Source organism: Muntiacus reevesi, chromosome 1 (genome assembly GCF_963930625.1).
Source record: "Muntiacus reevesi chromosome 1, mMunRee1.1, whole genome shotgun sequence".
NCBI classification, from domain to species: Eukaryota; Metazoa; Chordata; class Mammalia; order Artiodactyla; family Cervidae; genus Muntiacus; species Muntiacus reevesi.
The window spans coordinates 33,403,142-33,425,757 of record NC_089249.1 but is presented as its reverse complement, the minus strand read 5'-3'; the positions used below and the strand labels follow the sequence as shown (position 1 = coordinate 33,425,757).

The 22,616-nt window shown below is 40.4% G+C and overlaps 1 protein-coding gene across 4 annotated transcripts in view; it reads right to left on the bottom strand.

Annotated features, from left to right (window-relative positions):
• Nucleotides 1-22,616, bottom strand: part of ABCC9 (ATP binding cassette subfamily C member 9) — a 148,540-nt gene that overhangs the window by 20,291 nt on the left and 105,633 nt on the right. For all 4 annotated transcript variants that reach the window (XM_065940510.1, XM_065940526.1, XM_065940518.1 and 1 more), the window contains 6 exons: nt 21,766-21,858; nt 15,286-15,388; nt 4,951-5,052; nt 3,919-4,039; nt 2,143-2,273; nt 1,324-1,402 (listed from right to left, as the gene is read on the bottom strand). In XM_065940510.1, coding sequence (XP_065796582.1) covers nt 1,324-1,402; nt 2,143-2,273; nt 3,919-4,039; nt 4,951-5,052; nt 15,286-15,388; nt 21,766-21,858 — 629 coding nt within the window. The remainder of the gene's footprint in view (nt 1-1,323; nt 1,403-2,142; nt 2,274-3,918; nt 4,040-4,950; nt 5,053-15,285; nt 15,389-21,765; nt 21,859-22,616) is intronic.

The window sequence follows — 22,616 nt, the reverse complement described above, 5'->3', positions numbered from 1 at the left end:
CTAGAGGTGGATAGCTATCTCTTTACTAAATCTAAGTCCCAAACCCTGCAATGACCACAGTTCAATTTCATTGTTCATAAACTGACCTCTTTATATTCACTGAGTTGTTGTGTAGATTAAATAATGTAACCTGTCAAGTATAATAAAAATGTGAAGTACTATCACTATTATCACAATGATTAGAGATAATAATATTTAAGCAATTATTGAGTTGATGGCTCCCCTTTCAGTCAAGATGGCATATGTGCTGGCCTATTTATAGGTCACTTACTAGACTAAATAATGTGACATATTTTTTCTAAAACAAATATTAGATTACTTCCATGTATGATACTATTAATAATTTTGCAGATGAATAAATATTTTTGTATATTGTCAACATGTCCTTGGCACTTTATTAGCAATGGTCACCTCCTCCCAAAACATCCAGCATCATTAAACCATGTTATTAAGAAGATGATAATAAGAGTCATGCACTAAAATTAAAATTCAGATTATTTATCTCCTTTTTTTCCTTTAATGGAAAGAAATGTGCTTTTAGTTTGCAGGAAACGACAGTCTTTTTCTCTCTTCCTTCTTGAAATGCCACTTCCATCTGCTGTTCTTCATAATGAGTGGCCTTGTTTTCATTTTACTAATTTAACAAAATTCTTTAAGAATAATTTCTAGAGCTGAGTTTAGGGCTAATTATTTTATTTCTCCAGTTCCTTTTTTTTTTTCTTTACTCCTAAATTGTTTATCTGGGATGTGTGCATGCTCACTTGTGTCCAACTCTGTGACCCTGCAGACTACAGCCTGCCAAGCTCCTCTGTCCATTGGATTCTCCGGGCAAAAATACTGGAGTGGGTTGCCATTTCTTCCTCCAGGGGATCAGGGATCAAACCCATGTCTCCTGCATCTCCTTGCATTGGCAGGAAGATCCTTTGCCACTGAGCCACCCAGGAAGCCTATTTATCTGGAATACCTGCCTCAAATCATGGACTGTAGGACACAATAGTAGTTATAGCAGTAGTAATGCATGCTCAGTCATGACAGACTCTTTGTAACCCCAGAGATTGTAGCCCACCAGGTTCCTCTGTCCATGGGCTTTTCCAGGCAAGAATACTGAAGTCATTCTAAATATATTTTTATAATATATACATATAATTATATATAATAATAAATATGTAAATATATTTAGAAATATATAAATTTATATATAAATAATATAATAAATAAATAAAATAATAAATATATTATTGCAGGACTAGGTAAGTAGATGTTGCTTTTTTTTTAAAGGGAGAGTATCACATGGCTAATGAAAAAGTTTAGTTAGTAACTCACCATCAAATATATCCACCATTCTGAAGAAAGCCAGAGACAATGATGACTTCCCACTGCCAGTGCGACCACATATGCCCACCTAAGAAAGCAACTGTCACTTAGAGAGAAGAGGACTCAGACAAAATAAAAAAGTAGGCAAAGCATTCTTAATTTAGATAAGACACCATGATAAAACTGCAACTCTATTTAAACAGTTACATTAAAATTATTCTCTTCTCAGGTCTCCCTTCTGAGTTATCATTATTAAGATAACACAGGGTCTTCAAATCTTCAATGATTCCACTAGGACTCTTTTTTAATTCTATATGGTTGTATTTTTTACCTCTGTGGCTTCATTTTTCCATTTAGTATATCATTGACCTAATAAACAAGTACTCCACTTTGTCTCAGAAGTGATGATTTTATTATGTAACAAAAAGTAAAATGAGTCCATTTTTCTGCACACTTGCTCTTTTTACAATAACTAAAATAAATCATTGTGGGGCCAGAGCTAGTAAAAACACAAAGGTTCTCAAGGGGACATCTGGAATGGGCATGAGCCAAAAGCTAGAAATTTTTAAAAACATGCCTATTGTTCACTTTTCTAATCTTCATGGGAGATGAATGAATGGCAATACAGTTTAGAGAATGTACACTTTATCTGGATCCACTCTCTCCCTTTTCTCTTATGCACATAATTTGACCTATAAAATGTAAGGAATATAATGGGAGCCCAGTGAGAAGATCCTTGGCTGGCACGTCTAAGGAGCTCAAGTGGTAATGGGGTGGTTCCATCTGAGGTTCGGTATGAATTAAATCAAATGACAGTAAACTCCATACCTTCTGCCCAGGTTTGATGTAAGCCTTTACATGCTTAAGAACAGGCTTTAGGTTATTTTCATATCTGACACACAGATCATGAATCTTGATCTCCCCCTCCTGAGGCCAATGTTCTGGAACTTGAGAAGGATCTGGAGGATGGAGATGGAGTAGAAGAAGAGACAGAGACAGAGAGACACAGAAAGAGGTAGAAAGAAAAGCACACATACTTATATACATTTATACATACACGCATGATAATTGTTTTCTAAATTTAAGGTCATACTAAGCCTACTTCTGGGTTTAAAATTTCTTTAATTAAAAGATACTATTTATTTATTTGGATTTTGACTGCATTGCCTGGCTTGCAAGATCTTAGTTCCCCAAACAGGGATTGAACCCTGGCCCTTGGCAGTGAGAGCATTAAGCTCTACCACTGGCCCACTAGGGAATTCCCATTTGGGTTTTTCTTTTTTTCCTTTTAATTAACATTACATTCAGAGTAAAGGTCTCTTGATTAAGAACTTTAAAAATAGTTTTCGTGTGTTTGTTTTGGAGCATTAACGGGCATCACATCTCTCAGCACTCTATTGCTCAATTCTATTCCTGCTGGTTCATCGGTCAATGAATTCATTTGTTCAGTCAGCTAGTCCTCAAACATTTGAGTGATTCAGATGTGAGAGGGGTTATGCAGGGAGCTGAGAGGGAAGGCATGCCTCAAGGTGATCAGTGTGTTCCAGGCGACCGCATGTAAGTGAGTTAGCCCCTATAAGCTGCGTGCAGAATCCCATGACGGAGGCTGAGCCAAGGTGCTCTGGGAGCAGAGATGGTGGCAGCCCAGGAGTTCCAGCAGGGTTTCAAGAGGAGACGGTGCCTGAGATGAATCTTAAAGGATAAGAGGTGGGGAAATTTGTTTCATATATATATATATATATATATATGTAGAGATAGAGAGAAGAACGAAGATAAAAAGAAAGCATAGCATGTTGATATGGCCAGAGTGAAAGGTATGTAGGTGGATGATGAAAGATGAGACTAGATAGGTGAGGAAGGATTGACTAATGAATGGTTGCATGTCCTTGAAGAGCTGAAGAGGTATTGAAGGATTTAGGCAACAGAATGCATATTAAGCATGAGATTTGCAGTTAAGGAAGATTATTCTGCCCTCAGTATTGACTTTCCTGCCAGTTTTATTCTAGTAAGGCTAAGAATCTTGGTTATTTTAAGATCTAAACTCCTTGGCATCTAAATTAATAAGCTCTTGAGAAAAAGAATACAACAGTCCATAGTTGAGGTTGGTAATTAATATAATAAAGTTCAAATATCTTTATGCCATTGCATGTGTGCTTAGTCGTGATTGACTCTTTGTGACCCCATGGACTCGTTAGGCTCCTCTGTCCATGGGATTTTCCAGGCAAGAATACTGGAGTGGGTTGCCAGTTCCTTCTGAAGGGAATCTTCCCGACCCAAGGATTGAACCCAAGCCTCCAGAGGCTTCTGCATTGGCAGGCGGATTCTTTACCACTATTCCACCTGGGAGGCAAGTGTCTTTACAATTTCTCTCTAAACATTACTAGGTAAATCTATTTGGACTCTGGTTGTATCTAAGATTTTTTCAGGCCTAAATAATTACATCTTTTCAGATGCAGTTGGATCTTATCAGGCAAAGTCAAGATGAGAGAGGTTTCTCTGGCTATTGAAATGGAAAACAAAAGCAAAAATGACAATGTACCTGACACACAACTAATATTCTTAAGTAACTATTTAGGTGAAAGACCATAATATTCAGAACAATACCCATGGTGCCTTCATAGTTCTCAGACTCCATAGTCAGGAAACTGTTCACTTTCTTCACCGCGCCCATCTGGACCTCCACATCGGCCAAGTTCCTCACAACCCAATTCAAATAATTGGTTATCTGTGTCGGGTGACAAAAACAATGAGCACATAGCAAATAAAGTAACAATTTTTGTGAACACTGGATATCAGGGGATAGGATGACTGGGACTGTTCACGTGGGTACAGTTCATAAACGCTACACGGTATCAGAGATCAGAGAGGATGTCATGGGCCAACGTTGGCAAAGGAGGTATCTGCCCTTCTTCAATGGTCCTCTAACGTCATTGATTTGTGGACTGTCCTGACTTCCTTGCCCAGTGGATAGTTGTATGCTTCCACTTACCTCATGTATATTCACATGGGAGTTGAAGTGAAAGTGAAGTGAAAGTCAGTCGTGTCCAACTCTTTGCGACCCCATGGACTATACAATCCATAGAGTTCTCTAGGTCAGAATACTGGAGTGGGTAGTAGCCTTTCCCTTCTCCAGGGGCTCTTCCCAACCCAGGGATTGAACCCATGTCTCCTGCATTGCAGGCGGATTCTTTACCAGCTGAGCCACAAGGGAAGCCCAAGAATGCTGGAGTGGGTAGCTTATCCTTTCTTTAGCAGATCTCCCTGACCCAGGAATCGAACCGGAGTCTCCTGCATTACAGGCAGATTCTTTACCAACTGAGCTATCAGGCAGGCCCACACGGGAGTTAGTGTTCCTACATGGGTGGTGAGCAACTCAGGACAAGAATCCCAAACAACCTTGGGAGAACTCTGACCACAGTGTTTCAGGAGTTTCTAAAAATTGGTTCAAAATGTCAGAAATGAATCCATGCCCATCCTAAAATGCCAGATTTAGGCCCAAATCTACTATTATTTGCAAGCTATCATCTTGCTATGAATTTCTAACTAGTCCTCTAACATCCATGAATAAGAGTTGATGATGACTACAGAAAGGACCTCAAGTGCGGTACAAAGAGAGAGGTTTTCATCCATACTTACCGTAAGTGCATACAGAAGACCTAAGCCCACCAATCCAGAATTGGAAGACCCACTAATGGATGCAATAGATGCAGTGAGGACAATGCAAGCTCCCAGATAATCCTAAAAAAGAGAAAAAATGTTAAAAGATTTCCACTAAGTTCTTAAAATCAAGGATCTCATTCAACCCGGATGATCACTAACAGAACAGACGTTACTCACTGCGTGTCCTAAAAGGTTTCAGAACAAGGTTACAGAAGGTAGGGAAGAATAATAACTCACAATCTTAGAACTGGAAAGGAAGTGATGCAAGGCTCTGACTATATCTGAAAGCAGACAATGCTTTCAGAGATGGTAAATACCTGGTCAGAAATTAAGCTGCAATTTTTGGCACGACCAGGATCAGATGCAAGATTCTTTTTTCTTTCTTTCTTTTTTTCTTATCTACTGCATTTTACCAGATAAGCAATTATTTTTAACTTAACTTTCTACCTTGAATTTCATGTGCACTTATACCAGGGTTGGGATTAGCTCTCTTGTATGCTAATTCAAAATCACTCCAAAATCACTGCAGATGGTGATTGCAGCCGTGAAATTAAAAGAGGCTTACTCCTTGGAAGGAAAGTTATGACCAACCTAGACAGCATATTAAAAAGCAGAGACATTACTTTGCCAACAAAGGTCCGTCTGGTCAAGGCTATGGTTTTTCCAGTGGTCATGTATGGATGTGAGAGTTGGACTGTGAAGAAAGCTGAGCGCTGAAGAATTGATGCTTTGGAACTGTGGTGTTAGAGAAGACTCTTGAGAGTCCCTTGGACTTCAAGGAGATTCAATCAGTCCGTCCTAAAGGAGATCAGTCCTGAGTGTTCATTGGAAGAACTGATGCTGAAGCTGAAGCTCTAATACTTTGGCCACCTCATGCAAAGAGTTGACTCAATGGAAAAGACCCTGATGCTGGGAGGGATTGGAGGCAGGAGGAGAAGGGGACAACAGAGGATGAGATGGTTGGATGGCATCACTGACCCGATGGGCACGGGTTTGGTGGACTCTGGGAGTTGGTGATGGACAGGGAGGCCTGGCGTGCTGCGGTTCATGGGGTCGCAAAGAGTTGGACATGACTGAGTGACTGAACTGAACTAAACTGAATGCTAATTCAAGGCCTTTGCAGAAATTTATATCTAGTTAGCTTATTGGGATTTGTATCAATATCTGAATTTTTTGTTGATAGTATGGACTCAGAGTCTGGGACATTAAATCTACAGAGTGCATAGAAATAGGAATAAGTGTAATTTTTCTCCCTACATTAGAAATATGAACATGTCTTAGAATATCTGAATTGATTATGACTCAATGATAAACTCTTTCCAGATAATTTAAAAATTAATTAAGGTCAACCTTAAACTCAAAGGAGAAATGGGGGGCACCTGTCTATTTTCTACACCCTCTTCCGTCTCCATTTCCTAACATTCTTAGGCATTGTTACGCCTTATCCTTTGAAAAAGAAATTTCATTTTTTTTAAGATTTGTATATTAGGAGATTTATTTCAGTGCTGTTACTATTGGAAAAAATTGAAAAAAAAAAAAAGAAAATTTTCACACTATGTGAAAGTTGCTCAGTTGTGTCCGACTCTTTTCGATCCCATGAACAATACAGCCCATGGAATTCCTTAGGCCAGAATAACAGAGTGGGTAGACTTTCCCTTCTCCAGGAGATCTTCCCAACCCAGGGATCAAACCCAGGTCTCCTGCATTGCAGGCGGATTCTTTACCAGCTGAGCTACCAGGGAAGCCCTAGAATACCTATACTAGCGAAGCACAGAATCAATAAATAAATCATCATACAGACATGTGATGGCATTGTATATTTTGTTGTGATTAAAAATAATGTTTTAAACATTTTAATAATGAGAAATGGTCATCATTTTACATTGAATAAAAAATGCCAGGCATAAAACATTCAGCAGAATTTTTAAATTATAAAACATTATATAAACTTTAGGTGTTTACTTCTTATTTATTTCTTAAAGATAATATAAATGTTAACAAAATGTTAATGGAATTTCCCATAGTCAATAGAATCATTAAAATTTGTCAAGCTGATGTGTCACACATGCCAGAAGCAGGTCAAATTTCAGGCATGAACACTTTCTAGAATTATCTTAAGTCTCATCTTACTGGTAATGATCTTCTCTAGCAAGATACACCTCTGATACCTTAAAAAAATAACTAGTAATTAGGTGAGAAGACTTTAATGACAGTAAGAGAGTGTTTAACATGCTGAAATCAAGAATGGTTTCTCAAATCAGTTCACACATGTGCATCCCAGCATCTATTTTCTTTTAATTATTTATTTCTATTTTCTTTAAAGATTTCTTTTTTTATGTGGACCATTTTAAAATGCTTTATCAAACTTTCTACAATACCGCTTGCCTTTTTTGTTTTGGTTTTTTAACTATGAGTCACATGGGATCTTAGTTCCCTGAACAGGGATCAAACCCACACCTCCTGCACTGGAAGGTGATGTCTTAACCACTGGAGAGCCAGGGAAGTCCCTCTGCAACTTTTAAATTAGCACCAAAGATCAACTTGTTGGGGAGCAATCAATGATCCCAGCCTTGGAACCACAGGTCTGGGTTCAAATGATGCCTTTGTCAATTACCAGCTAATATGCTTAGATGAGTCAGTTTCTTCTTTGAAACTCAGTTTCTTCTTTGGGAAATAGAAATAGTACCTAATTTACAGGGATTTTGAAAGGAAAAAAAAAATCAGATTTTCCCACCTCCATGTAACAGGATGTCCTTTCTCTCCCTGGATGATTTTCAAATGTTTGAAGAAAGCTTAAAAGCTTATGTGCATCATAAAACATCAAAGGTTAAAACAGGCACTAAAATTTAATTCTGTCATGATTCCCATGGTCTTTACAAAGAATAAAGAAAGAAATCATGAGATTTAATCCCTCGAGACAGTAAATTCCATAGAGTTAGTAAATACTCCGTTGATAGCTCCTTCCGTTGTATCCAGTGTATTCATTTATTAACAGCTTGTCACTTCCCAATCAGACCCCCCCTTTATTTGAAGCAACAACTATATGAATGTAGAATCTAACCAGCCGGGGCTGCTTTTTTATATTTTATAAACATCAATGTGTTCCCCTAAATACTTCTAAAATATTTACAACAATATGAATTTTTCCTTCCCACGCTCTCATTAAAGTTAATACTTTTAACGCTATGTTATAAATTCGTTATTCCCAATATTAGCTTTTATAAAGAGACTCATAAAGAGTTTATGTGATAAATCTCAGAAAGTAAGTTAGCACTAGGAGATACTTCCAGCAAGATACTCCCACATGCATGATACAAAGAAATATTCCAGTCAGTGTCTAAGAAATTTCTGTGGGCAACATACAACTTAAGGCAGGGGCCCCCAATCTCTAGTATTTTAGGCCTGATAATCTGAGGTGGAGCTGATGTAATAATAATAGAGTGCACAGTAAATGTAATGCACTTGAATTACCCCTAAACCACCCGCCATTCCCTGGTTCATGGAAAAATTGCTTTCCATGAAACTGGTCCCTGGTGTCAGAAAGGTTGGGGACCCCTGCTTTAAGGGTTTGAAACAATGTATGTTTTTATTAGTTTCTATTCTTTACTTCCTCCTAGATGACCTCAGAAGGGCCTCATTCATTCATCCATCTTTCCATTCATTCAGTGGTCTTTTAAAGGTATATATAACTTCCCTGTTTAGGATTATCAATGCCTTCCTATTGAACTTATAATGAATTCAGACTCTGATGAATTACAAAGCCGCAGATGATGCAAAGTCTGGGTTCTAGACCTTGCCTCCTCTGACCTTATCTGAGATTCCTTTCCTACTCCTTCACCGTGCTCTAATCATGCTGGTCTGCCTGTCTTTGGTCAGATAAACTGGGACCTGGGACCCTTTACTGCAGTGCCTGAACCTGAACAAACGAATCCTCCAGCAAGAGAGTACAAAGAAATTGAAAGGGACTAAAAATAATGGCACGCATGCGCCGCTGGGGTCATTACTTACAACAAGATACAAAAAGGCTGTAAATCAACTGCCATTTCTAAGGTGCCAGGAACAGAAGCATGGTACTGCGTATGATCCCTGCACACAGTACCATCAAAGGGGTGGGCAGACCACTTAAGCTACTCTTCCTCCTCAACCCACCAATTCACCCCTACATTCAACCCATTTAAGGAATCAGCACTCCCTGAAATGTTAGGGTGAAGTGTTAAACCACATAGCTTTTTGAAGTCAGAGCAGATTTTTCAGGGGATGAATCCATTGCCAAATTCCATAATCTAGTAAATTCAAATAGATGCAAGAGTTTAAAAACCAGTATGTCTGCGGTTTGTGGCACTAGTGGTAAAGAACCTGCCTGCCAATGCAGGAGACATTAGAGACTCAGGTTCAAGTCATAGGTCAGGAAGATCCCCTGGGACGAGGCATGGCAACCCACTCCAGTATTCTTGCCTGGAGAATCCCTTGAACAAAGGTGGGCTACGGTCCACAGGGTCATGAAGACTCAGACACGACTGAAGCAACCTAGAGCACAGGCACAGGTCTGCAGTTTAGTATCTAAAACAAAGTTATTTTATTTTTTATAAAAAATATTTTTTATCATTTTCTTTCTTTTTTTAAAAAGTGCTACTTGTGTTGTCTTTCAGTTATATCAGTGAGACACTTTCCAGCTCATTCCTGGATTACCACCCCTGCTCAATAATGTTTTTTTCTAAGAAATTGGAGATTTTTGGGAGGCATTTGATCAGAATTTTACCTGATCTGAATAAGAGAGGAAGCCCCTTTGTGCATGTTTATCAAGAAATCTCATAGCAAAATAACTAAATTCCAATCACTTCCCTTCCAATAGTACTGTAAGAGTAACAGGCATGTGAAATTGACAGGTAACTTAAGAGTTTATGTTAGTTTCCCCATTTCCACTTCCTTTACCATTAAACTTAACTAGTTTAATAAATTATACAGTGATTCTACCTTTCCACACCGCCTTTCCTTTCCACTGCAAAAATTCATGTGAACAACAAAATGGCTTAAAAGCAGTAAGAAGGGACAAGCAGATCATCTGAATTAGCTCACGCGCAAGCAGCACATGTCCTCCCATTAAGGCTTTCTATGATCCTATCCAATCAATTCATTGAAGAAAACACTTTCAGTCAAAATGATACAATGGAAAGAGATTCTGCTTAGGAAACAGAAGCTACACACATGTGAATTTCCATTCTTAAAGAGGACCCAACCACAGGACATTTGTATTAGTGATAAATTATAACTTCCATTGAGTTTGGGAACTCAACACTTCCCTCCAGAAGGGAAGCCTTTGATCCCCAGGTCAAAAGAGAGGCCTCTGGTCAGATTTCTAGTGATTCAATGACCTCTATCTCTATGTGGGATTATGGTGAAAATACTAATTTTCCATAAAACAACCTCATAAGTAGTTATAAGAATACCATCTCTTTCTTTTTTCATAGTCTTCAGAAATCCATGTCTAAAAACAAAAAGTCAATGTTTATGGTTCCACCGAGTGTCTGGGTCTTCACATGACAAGATCAACGCACACCTGTCTATAATGGAGTTGTAAACATCCAAAACAGCTCTGTACTGTTTCACAAAATAGACTCTCATACAAGTTCACCCTGAAGATTATTTTCACTTTAGCCTGTTGATTCTAAAGACTTTTTTTTTTTTTTTGGCTTCTTGATGTGATTTTTCTTTTATCCTTTCACCACACAGCAAGACAAAGCCTTGGAAAGACACCCTTTAGATAGAGTTACACAATTTTTTGCAAATGGAAACACCAATGCCAAAGAACTGGAACTGTTTAGTGCAGAGGGATGAACAGCAAATGCTTGCTGAACAGAAGAACGTAAGCAGCTTCAAAGGTTAGGCTGCAGTGATACATTGCACATGACTGTGGTCCACTTCACTTGGCACCCAGAGGAGAAACACTCCCCTCCCCTGCCAAAGGAACCTGGGTGGTCACAGTCCGGCTACTTTTCTACCAGCCAAATTATTCTTTTAGGTTCTTGTCCTTTTCTGAGTGCTGTGTGCTGTGACCTTAATTTTTTCCCCCCAGTTCAGAATAAGCATGAAATGAACATGGTGGGCAGGCTATATCTTGTATGGCTAACACTCTTCAGCCAGAAAAAGGGAATACTTTGTAATTGTCTTATGTGTGTTAGTCACTCAGTCTTGTCTGATTCCTAGAGACCCTATGGGCTGTAGCCCACCAGGCTCCTCTGTCTATGGGGATTCTCAAGAATACTGGAGTGGGTTGCCATGCCCTCCTTCAGGGGATCTTCCTGACCTAGGGATCGAACCTAGGTCTCCTGCATTGCAGGCAGATTCTTTACCCACTGAGCCACCAGGGAAGCCTCTGTAATTGCCTTAACACTTATCTAGCATGACCAGAAAAAGAAATGAAAGCCATGTATTTGAAAAAAAAAAAAAAAAAAAAGATAATAAAAATTGGATGGGGCTTGGGGATCTTCCCGAATTCAAAAATTTATCCCTTACTTCTCTTGGAGATCGTCTGTCCACAGAATCCAGTGGCATTGCTCCAGAAAACTAAAATTGAGAATGAAGAAAAAAGGAAAAACAGTCACGGGAAACGATGATAAGCTTTCTCCTCTTTGTCTCCATGGAGCTCATTTTGTTGTTCAGTCATCAGTTTCACTCTTTGTGATCCCATGAACTGTAGCACGGCAGGCTTCCCTGTTCCTCACTATCTCTCAGAGGTTGCTCAAACTCATGGCCATTGAGTGTGATGCCATCCAACCATCTCAGCTTCTGTGGCTCCCTTCTCCTCCTGTCCTCAATCTTTCCCAGCATCAGGGTCTTTTCCAAAGAGCTAACTCTTTGCATCAGGTGGCCAAAGTATTGGAACTTCAGCTTCCGCATCAGTTCTTCCAGTGAATATTCAGGAGTTATTTCCTTTAGGATTGACTGACTTGATCTCCTTGCTGTCCAAGGGACTCTCAAGAATCTCAAGAATCAGCAGCACAGTTCAAAAGCACCACAATTCTTTAGTGCTCAGCCTTCCTTATGGTCAGGAACTCCCATATCTAAACATGACTACTGGAAAAACCATAGCTTTGACTAGATGGACTTTTGTCAGCAAACTGATGTCTCTGCTTTTGAATATGCTGAGTTGGTGAGCTCCTCAGATCCGCATCAGGAGACCTGCTGGCCTTTTCTGAGCTCTTCCCAAGGTTGCTCCCGTCCTGGTACCAACTGGCTGTGCTTCTGCTATGGGAGCTCCCAGAATATTTGCGATAAGGAGATATTTTTGTTAATCTGCTGGTTAACATATCAAAGAATAGGGAATGGAGGCAGCTGTGTTGATACTGTAGATAAGATCAATGCAGCATCAGTGGGCCAAATAGAGGTTTTCATTACTTATCTTGTTGTAAATGACTTAAAACGCAGAAAGTATCCAGCTGTGGGGTTCAAAGAGCAGTTCACACCCCGGTCTCCAAGGTCTTATATCTGAACGTTTATATTTCTCATATTTCTGAAATAAGATCCATTTATTTCAAACTGAAATTGTGTCTCCAGTAATGCACAATAGTAATGAGGTCATTTACATGTGTACAATTGGGAGAAAGGTTATTTCCTAATTAGAGTTATCTGTTCTATTTATTCAACACTCCTATTGTGGAACATATGTTCTTGGATTATAGCATTTATATTCAAACAAACATTCTAATATTCTAAATATTCTGGTTCTAATGAAAACTCTGTACTTTCAGTGTACAGAATAAGAGAATAAATCTGACTGGTTTCAAGTTGGATTTCTGCGATTGTCTAGAAGGGTATGTGTGTATGTGAGTGTTTGTGTATGTGTATGTGTGTGTGTTTGTGTATATATGTATGTGCTAAGTTGCCTCAGTCATGTCCAATTCTTTGCAACCCATGGACGGTATCCCACCAGGCTCCTCTGTCCATGGGATTCTCCAGGCAAGAACACTGGAGTGGGATGCCGTGCCCTTCTCCAGGGGATCTTCCCAACCCACAGATGATACCAGGGTCTCTTATGTCTCCTGCATTGGCGGGCAGGTTCTTTATACCCACATAAACTTATTGATAAACAAATATGAGAGATGAAAGAGACAAAATCACCCACAAAAGACTCTCAACCTTGAATTCTATCAGCCGATATGCCTGGAATGTTGCAATAAATCAACAAGTTTCTTACCAAATTTTCTATTTATTCATCAGAAATAGAGCAAAGGACTCTATAACTTTTTTTGTGTTGGTTTTTAAGGGACAGATCTGGTAATGAGACCAAACAGCAAGTTGTGGAAAGATTATAATACACAGAAAAGAAAAAAAGACACAAAAACAGATGTGTTATAAGGTAAAAGAAAGAATGGCAGATTCTGCCCTTCCTTTTTCAAATATCATATTTCTTTTTTTTTTTTCTTAGATTTCTACAAGTGGAACTAGAATTCATTTATATTCAAGTAGGTCCAGCTGCCTTTAATGGGGGAGTTAAGTAGCGGGGTATGAGTCAGGCTAAACTAACCCACCCTGAATCTGGCTGCTATTTCTCTCTAATTTTTCCTGAACTTCCCTTTCTTGGAAGTCTGACCGCTCTAATATCTTGTCTTCTGGCTACAAGAGCAGAACATATGGTTTGCTTGAAGATTCTTGTTAAACGTTTGTCCATTAACCTGACAGTAGGAAGTGCTAAAGAGGAGAAGCAGGAGTCAAGTCAGACACTCACCTCAAGTCCAAAGCAAACACACTCGCCCCTAAAAAACACACTCGATCTTCAACATCAGGAAAATCAAATCAAAGGAAACTACTGACATTTCATCCCCTGTGATTTTAGGACATTCTCTGATTAAGCTGTTTCATCACCAGTTTTGTTATTCAGATATGATTTCTTTTCCTCGGAGTAAACAGATTTGAGCAAACACACGGAAGCTTAAAGCAAGGATTTAGGGTCTGGGTAAGATCTAGGAATAGCATTTTGTTTCTGCTATAAATCCCAAACACTTCGCCTGCCTTTCTGTTACTTATAGGTAATTGGAAAATCTCTGCCCTGCCCCCTCCCAACCCCACAGTGATCTGGAAGAAATTTCTTATCTATTTAAAATTTGTGAAATATAATTATGTTATGTTGCTGGATAATTTCTACACAACAACACAACACAATGCAATATAGTGGTAGAGAATCTCTGTTATTAGTGACAAACTATGACAACTACAGCTTACAGGGGACCCGAGATGCTCTATCAATATGTTATCCATCCATCAACAACTCAGATTTTAATTTGGGCTCCTTCCTTTCCACTTTATCAAATTCCCATTCCCAGGTACCCTCTCTGATTCACTGAGTTTTGAAAAACAGCCTTCATATGGCAGGGATGCTTAATCAGTGGAAGTGAGGTTCTTAACAATAATGCAGATAAACCTCCTTTTCCTTTTCACAAAATGATAGATAATTATTTTTAAAGAAAAGATGACAGTCAACTCATCATTTCTACCAAAATTGCTTATTCACACTGCAGATTACACAGCCAGCTCTGCAAACAACATCTCCTTCCCTCTGAAACTTGGGTCTAACCTATCTCCTCTTTCATTTATTAGGAGTGGTTGACTTATTAACCACTTACCAAGGCAGGTACCATTTCCATTCATTCATTCATCCATCCATGCATCCATCCATTCAAAAGACATCTGTTGAGTGTACCTGCCAATAAGTGAGCTACAGGACTTATATTACTATTTTTAAACCTAACACACCCATGAGGTCATACTCCTAGTTTACAAATGGCAAACTGGGACCCAAATAAATTTGTTAACTTGCTAGACCAAGTCTGTACAATGCTGAAGCTTATACCCATTCTCCTCTTTTATACAGGACAGAAGAAGGCAACAGATGAATAACTGCAAGTTTTTACATTTGGGCTAACATGACCCTCCACTGGCTTAAAATAGAAAACTGCCATCTCTTCCAGGCTGGTCCAGTTCAGTAGAAGTGAGTACATCTGTTCACTTGTCAAATTTTGGGAAAAAAAAAAAACACCTGAAGTTGTACAAATATTTGCTATTCCATTAACTTATGTCATCTGGCCACTAATGAACACAAAATGAATTTTTGCTTTGGGGGCTATCTGTCTTGACATTAGCTAAAAACATCATGACAAATTTCATCCGTACCATAAACAAACCTGAGCTAAAGTCCAGAAAATGTGGAGTGAGTGCTGAATCTCAGTGGAAGCCTAGTTTTTACAACTGTCTCCCTCTTTGCATCAGGCCTCTTCTCTGTGTGGTTTCCATTTCGAAATCATGAAATGAACGTACCGTTCTGACCTCCAGCCATCTGTTGGCAGCTGAGAGGAATAAGTAGGCAATGTTGTTAGTGTCTGTCAGTTCCAGCATTCGTTGCTTAAATCTGGTCTCATGCCTGCAGAAAACAAAAATATGATGCTAGCCACACAACAGGAGAAATAATAAAAAACAGTGACACTTCCTACTACATTATTTACTCCACACGGTGACGAACTGGTGGGATGGAATGACTAGTAAACGGACTACTTACAAATAAAGGCCAGCTGCTACTGCTCTCCTGCACCCTTCCTGAGAGATGACATGGAGCAGCAGTTCCTTCCTTTTTCAACCTCTGCTACAGAAAGGAATGTTTCCGAGACAAAGTCCTACTAAAGATCATTTCATAAATTTCTACGTAAGGATAGTAGCCGTGAAAACAAGGCATGGCCGATGTCTCAAGGGCCCTACATAACCCAGAAGAAGTTGTACAGAAATGCAATACACTTGACCTAGATTTTACTGCATGTATTTACTTTTCCACAAGGCATGGGCGGAGTTGGGTAGAAGGAACTAGAAGAGACTCATGAAAAGACAGGAAACTATGGGTTTGTAACAGGCAAATATATACCTTAAAAATGTTCTTTTCACTCAGTTTCTGGAAATCAAAGAAGGACAATGAGGTGGCAAGAAGTAGAGGATGAGGGTCCTTGGGAACGGCAGATGTCCTTGTTAAGCAAGGTATCTTACACCTCAAAGTTACAAATTATTTGTAAGAATGGTCATTGCATGAAAGAAGCTCTTGGTGTGTAGTATTTATGGGGATCTGAGTCAGACATGACTGAGCAACTTCACTTTTACTTGTCACTTTCATGCATCGGAGAAGGAAATGGCAACCCACTCCAGTGTTCTTGCCTGGAGAATCCCAGGGACGGGCATGCCTGGTGGGCTGCCGTCTATGGGGTCGCACAGAGTTGGACACGACTTAAGCGACTTAGCAGCAGCAGCAGCAGGACATATACACATGTTCCCTGGTGACTCATTGGTAAAGAATCCGCCTGTAATGCAGAAGACTCCTAGTTCGATCCCTGGAACTACGAGAAGATCCCCTAGAAAAGGAAATGGCAACCCACTCCAGTATTCATACCTGGGAAATCCCATGGATAGAGGAGCCTGGCGGGCTACAGTCCATGGGGTTGCAAAGAGTCGAACATGACTTAGCAATTAAACAACAACATGACACATATAGTTTAGATACTGATGCTGGGTCAAATTAAGTTCATTCTTGGTGATCAACATAATCAGACCAAGTTCTGTGTAACCTTTGTTACAAAGGATACTTCTAATAAAAACCTCATCCAGGAATTTCCTTGGTGGTCCGGTGGTTAAGAATCTGCCTGGGAGTGCAGGGGATGCTGGTTCAATCCCTAGGCAGTGAACTAAGATTCTGCATGCCGCAGAGTAACTAAGCCCAAATGTTGCAATTAAAACCTGACGCAGAAAAATAAATAAATATTTTTTAAAAAGAAACTTCATCCATGTGAACACGGGAGCTACTTCTCACAGAAACTCATGTTCCATGTTGATAAATCTTTTCTACATCACAAAAATAGTCTCTCTTTATTTTTCAATTATTTTCCCTGGGTAACAGAAACAATGGAAAGCTGGATCATATAAACAAAATAACTGATTGGAAGGTTGGAGGAAGTGCCAAATTCAACTTTCTGTGGCTTCGGCTTATCTTACAGAGACCTCCTGTCTATGTGTTATGTTTGCAGAGAATAACCAAATTTCATCTGACAGCCTGATGGTGATTCCTCGTTGATAAAAGACTGCTCCAAGTACCCCGCTCCCCCCCACCATCGCCCCAAATCTTCCAATCAATTTGCAAAAGTTTACAATAAACTATCACTATGTCAAAAATGAAGAAGTCCGGGGTAGGGTGTTCACTTGGCCCGTGAAGCCATCCATACAGGCCAATATAAAGCAGATAGTTGGGATTTATCCAGTCAATCTGATCACTCCAACATGCCAAACCAGAAAAATCAGATAATTGAGTCAGACAGCAACATCTGATCTACGATAATCAAAGGATCTGACAATCAGAGCCAAATAATTACCTCACTTTGAGTTATGTAGCCTTGACCCAAATGCCATGCACAGGAGGACCTGTGCTGAATAGCAATACACTGGGCGGGACCAAGCAGACAGAGAAACAAGACTAGCCTCATCATGACCCTCATGCAGATGTGCGCTTAGTCACCCAGTCACGTCCGACTCTTTGTGACCCCATGGACTGTAGCCCACCAGGCTCCTCTGTCCATGGGGATTCTCCAGGCAAGAATACTGAAGTGGTTGCCATGCCCTTCTCCAGGGACCTTCTCAACCCAGGGATCGAACCCAGGTCTCCCGCACTACAGGCCAATTCTTTCCTAGCTGAGCCATCAGGGACAGAGTAAATAATTAACACAGGATGACTCACAGAGTGATAGGGTTTACTGAGATAGTGGATCTCAACTGTGAACAGATATATCCAATTCTGCATTTGCATTACTGGGTGGATTTTCACCCACTCATTCAGGAGCATTTAGCAAGCATGAACTCAAAGCGAGACATTACGACATATATGTATGAACAAGACACAACCTCTGCCCTAGAGAAGCACATTGTCTAGCGAAAGAGGTAAGCGTGGTACTGTTGTAGTATGAGCAAGTAAAGATGGCTCAACACAGAAGCCAATCATAATGGCCCTATGTGAAAAATGCTACGTGAATGTAAAGGAAGGTGAAGGTTTGCACTGGCTAAAAGACCAGAATGGCAGGGAATAGGGTGGAGGGTGGGGAGAGATGGATAAGCCATCTCTGGGATGGACTGGGAAGATGGACTGAATGAGGTTTTAAGAAATGGGCTGAATTTCTTAGGGCTTCCCTGGTGGCTCAGATGGTAAAGCGTCTGCCTGCAATGAGGGAGACCTGGATTCGATCCCTGGGTTGGGAAGATACCCTGGAGAAGGAAACGGCAACCCAGTCCAGCACTCTTGCCTGAAAAACTCCATGGATGGATGAGCCTGGTAGGCTACAGTCCATGGGATCACAAAGAGTCGGGCACGACTGAGCAACTTCACTGGTTCACAGAATATTTCAGGTGGACAAGGAGGGACAAAAGCATTGGAAGTATCGGCAACAACATGAACTAAGGAACAGAAATGAGAAAACAAGGTCAGGAACTGGAGTCAGGGTCCCCCTTCCTAGAGGGCTGTGATGATGGAGAGATGTGGGGAGGGGGAAACTTGGACCAAAGCCTGTGGACTCCAGTTGAGACAAACATCCAACACTTCATTGTGACAAAGTGTTTTGTCTGGGACTCTTCTTCCTCTCCCTCTAGTTTGGGGATATTGTTGCAGATACACTCTTAAAGAGTTTGTAAATGGAGCTGGCAATAGTCTGAAGCAGCAGTGAAAGGGGAGGGGTGGAAATGCAGCGAACATTCTTTCTGTGTGTTTCTATTTGGCAAGAACCCTTCTGTTTTCCTAATGGAAACTTTGACACACTCAGTCTGTATCTTTTCATCCACATCCAGCTCATCTTCTGAACATTCTGAGACCTTTATTCTGTCAGACCAAAAAAAAAGTAGGAAAGGTCACTGAAATCTCAGTCTAATTTAACTGTGATCCTCTGGTGGTAAACTACTTGAGGTTAGTTCATGCTGCCTCTGAGTACACCGTGAACCCTGAACGCAGGGGAGGAAAGCAGCCTAATCAGTAAATACAAACTTTCCAGAGAGCTGACGACTCTGGGGACTCTTACTAGCCTGAAAGAGAGGAAGAAGCAGATGGAAAAGAATGTGTTTGATTCTAAACTGTTGTTCACTCGCTAAGTCGTGTCTGCCCCTTTGCGACCCACGGGCTGTAGTCCACTGGCCTCCTCTATCCTTGCGATTTTCTAGGCAAGAATACTGGAGTGGGTTGCCATTTCCTTCTCCAGGGGATCTTCCTGATCCAGGGATCAAACCTGCATTTCCTGCATTGGCAGGTGGATTCCTTACCACTGAGCCATCTGGGAAGCCTCATTCAAGTCTTAGGTGATATGTAATAGTTTGTCCTTCTTAGAGCTCCCTAGAATTTTCCTGATGTAAAATTAGGAACAGTCAAGCCAAATTCTGCTCATGTGTCTAGTGAAGAATAGATGATTAAATGAAAAATCTAAACCTTGACTTTCAGTCAAGCTTCTCTTTCATTTAAGACCATGCTCATTTTCTTCAAGATGTTTTACATGGTCCAGGTTCTCATCATTCTCAGTGAATGACCTCACTTGTTATTCAGGGAGAAGACAGAGGCTGTTTTCTGTTTCACCTGCCAGCTTGCCTGAATCAGGCCACTGCTTGTTCCCTACCTGCCATGTTATCCCAAACATTTCCCCTGTGGTATTTATCTGGGGTAGAAATAAAAGGCCATATCTTTGGAGTCTTTCTATATTCATTGCAAGACTAGCACTTGGCATGTGTTCAAAACTCAGACAAATTAACTTGAAAGGACTTTGCTGAGAAAATGAAATTCTTAACATGGTGTACTTATGAGTACCACTGGGCGTTGCTGGCTACTATTAGAACACAAATTATGTCTTAATCAGTTCAGTTCAGTCGCTCAGTCGTGTGTGACTCTTTGCGACCCCATGAACCGCAGTACGCCAGGCCTCCCTGTCCATCACCAACTCCCGAATCCACCCAAACCCATGTCCATTGAGTCGGTGATGCCATCCAACCATCTCATCATCTGTCGTCCCCTTCTCCTCCTGCCCCCAATCTTTCCCAGCGTCAGGGTCTTTTATGTCTTAATACCTACATTCAAAGTCAATCAGTGATTCTTCCATCTCCAATAAAAGGTATTGCACACTTTGATGGGAAAACACATCTCTGTGAAAAGTATAAATGCTCCACTATGAAATCTAGGTAGATTTATGCAGAAATTCTGTGGTACATGTTGTAGATAGTGGCTGTATCTTTATATTCTGCTTTTGACTCCATTATATACACACTTTTAATGTGACTTAAATATTTCTCAGGTTAGAAAGCTCTCTGATTGAAATCGCTACAGGTTTGCATTTAGCGCTGCAGGAAGATATAACATTTTAAAAGTTGATTTTCTAGATTAAATATAACATTCAAGGATGCCACCTCCTTTTCTGATTTTACCTGAATAGGGAAAATAGAGCCAGGTAATTTTTTGAGTATTAGGTAAACTCTCTTGACGAAAATCTTGGGATATTACTTCAATGTTTACCAACATTGAAGAAAAACTATTTAAAGTCTGAAGTAACTTTGGTGTAACAATATTTCTTTTATTATTATTATTAATGCATGTATTTTAGTTTCTATATTACTTCTTTGCTAATCATTGTGGTTAATGCTTTAGGTGTGTGTGCTCAGTTGTATCCAACTCTTTGTGACCTCACAGACTGTAGCCTGTCAGGCTCCTCTGTCCATGGGATTTTCCAAAAAGGACACTGGACTGGGTAGCCATTGCCTCCTTCAGGGAATCTTCCCAATCCAGGGATCGAACCACCGTCTCCTGCACTGCAGGCAGATTTTTTACCACTGAGCCACTGGGGAAGCCAATGCTTTAAATGAAAAGTGAAAGTCACTCAGTCCTGTCCGACTGTTTGCAACCCAATGGACTATATATAGCCCACTAGGCTCCTCTGTCCATGGGATTCTCCAGGCAAGAATACTGGAGTGAGCTGCCATTTCCTTCTCCAGGGGATCTTCCCAATCCAGGGATCGAAGGCAGGCCTCCTGCATTACAGATGGATTCTTTACCATCTGAGCCACGAAGCCGAAGAATACCGGAGTGGGTAGCCTATCCCCTCTCCAGGGGATCTTCTGGACCCACGAATTGAACCAGGTTCCCCTGCAATGCAGGTGGATTCTTTCCAGCTGAGCTACCAGGAAATCCCTAATGCTTTACATGCATTATATCAATTAGTCCAACAACCCTAAAAAGCAAAATGGTTTTCCCTATTTCACAGATGAGGTTAGGGAATTCAAAAGCCTAGTCTAAATCACACAGGTAGTATCTATCCAACATGATACTGAATTCTTTCTTTATTCTCGTTAAAATTTCAAATAACTATGATCATTTGTTGTTGTTGTTGTTTAGTCACTAAATCATGTCCAACTCTTCTTGCAACTCCATAGACTGTAGTCCACCAGATTCTTCTGTTCATGGGACTTTCCAGGCAACAATACTGAAGCAGGTTGTCATCTCCTTCTCCAGGGGATCTTCCTGACCCAGGGATGGAACCCGAATCTCCTGCACTGGCAGGAGGATTCTTTACCAGTGAGCCGCGTGGGAAGCCCTCTGTGATCATTTATTGTCATGTTTTTCTTACCACTAGTTTAAGACACAGGCACACACACAGTGGGGCATCGGAAAATGGGAGCAAGGATCAGTTATTTGTAGGCAAATATTTGTTGATGACGTAACTGCGTAATCAACAAAATGAAAATGTGTTTACTTACCTAAAAGCCCGAATGGTAGTGAGTCCTTCAGCAGTTTCTGAGAAGTGGCAAAGCAGAGGGAGCTGGGTACTGTCATCAAGTTCCTGGAGGTCCCTAGGACAGAGAAAAGTACAGAAATAAACTTTGCACTCATTCAGACTCAAAGAATACTGTGTGTGTGTTACTCACTCAGTCGTTTCCAACTCTGAAACACCAAGGACTGTACCTTGCCACGCTCCTCTGTCCATGGAATTCTCCAAGCAAGAATACGGGAGTGGGTTGCTATTCTCTTCTCCAGAGGATCTTTCCAACCCAGGGATCGAACCCAGATATGGTACACTGCAGGCAGATTCTTTACTGTCTGATCTGGGGGCTTTGTTCATTCTAAATTAAGGTTATTAGTTGTCAGAGTAACTACTGGGTTGGCCAAAAGGTTCATTTGGATTTTCCCATCTTTTGGAAAAATTTGAACAAACTTTTTGGCCAACCCACATATTTTCCTCCAACATTCAACAACAAAAATCCAACAGCTTATAATCTAAAGAGGAAGAGAAAAATAAATACTACATAATAAACATGAGTCTAGGCTGAATGTTATGTGTTGTACAAAAGTATCAGTTTTGTATCACAGTTAAAGTAAACTATGGGAACACATAGGAAGGAGCAATTAATGTAGGAGATGGGAAATGTTTTCTTTGAGCAGGTGTTACTTAGGCCAAACCTTAGGCATGAGCAGTGTGCTTCAACCAAACAGACAAGAAGTGCATTCCAGCTAAGGGAACAAACCAAAGCAAGTACAGAAGACTAAAGAACTGGCGAACTCAATCTGGCTGGTGACCAGAGTCCTTTGGGGATGCTGTCATGGGAAAAGG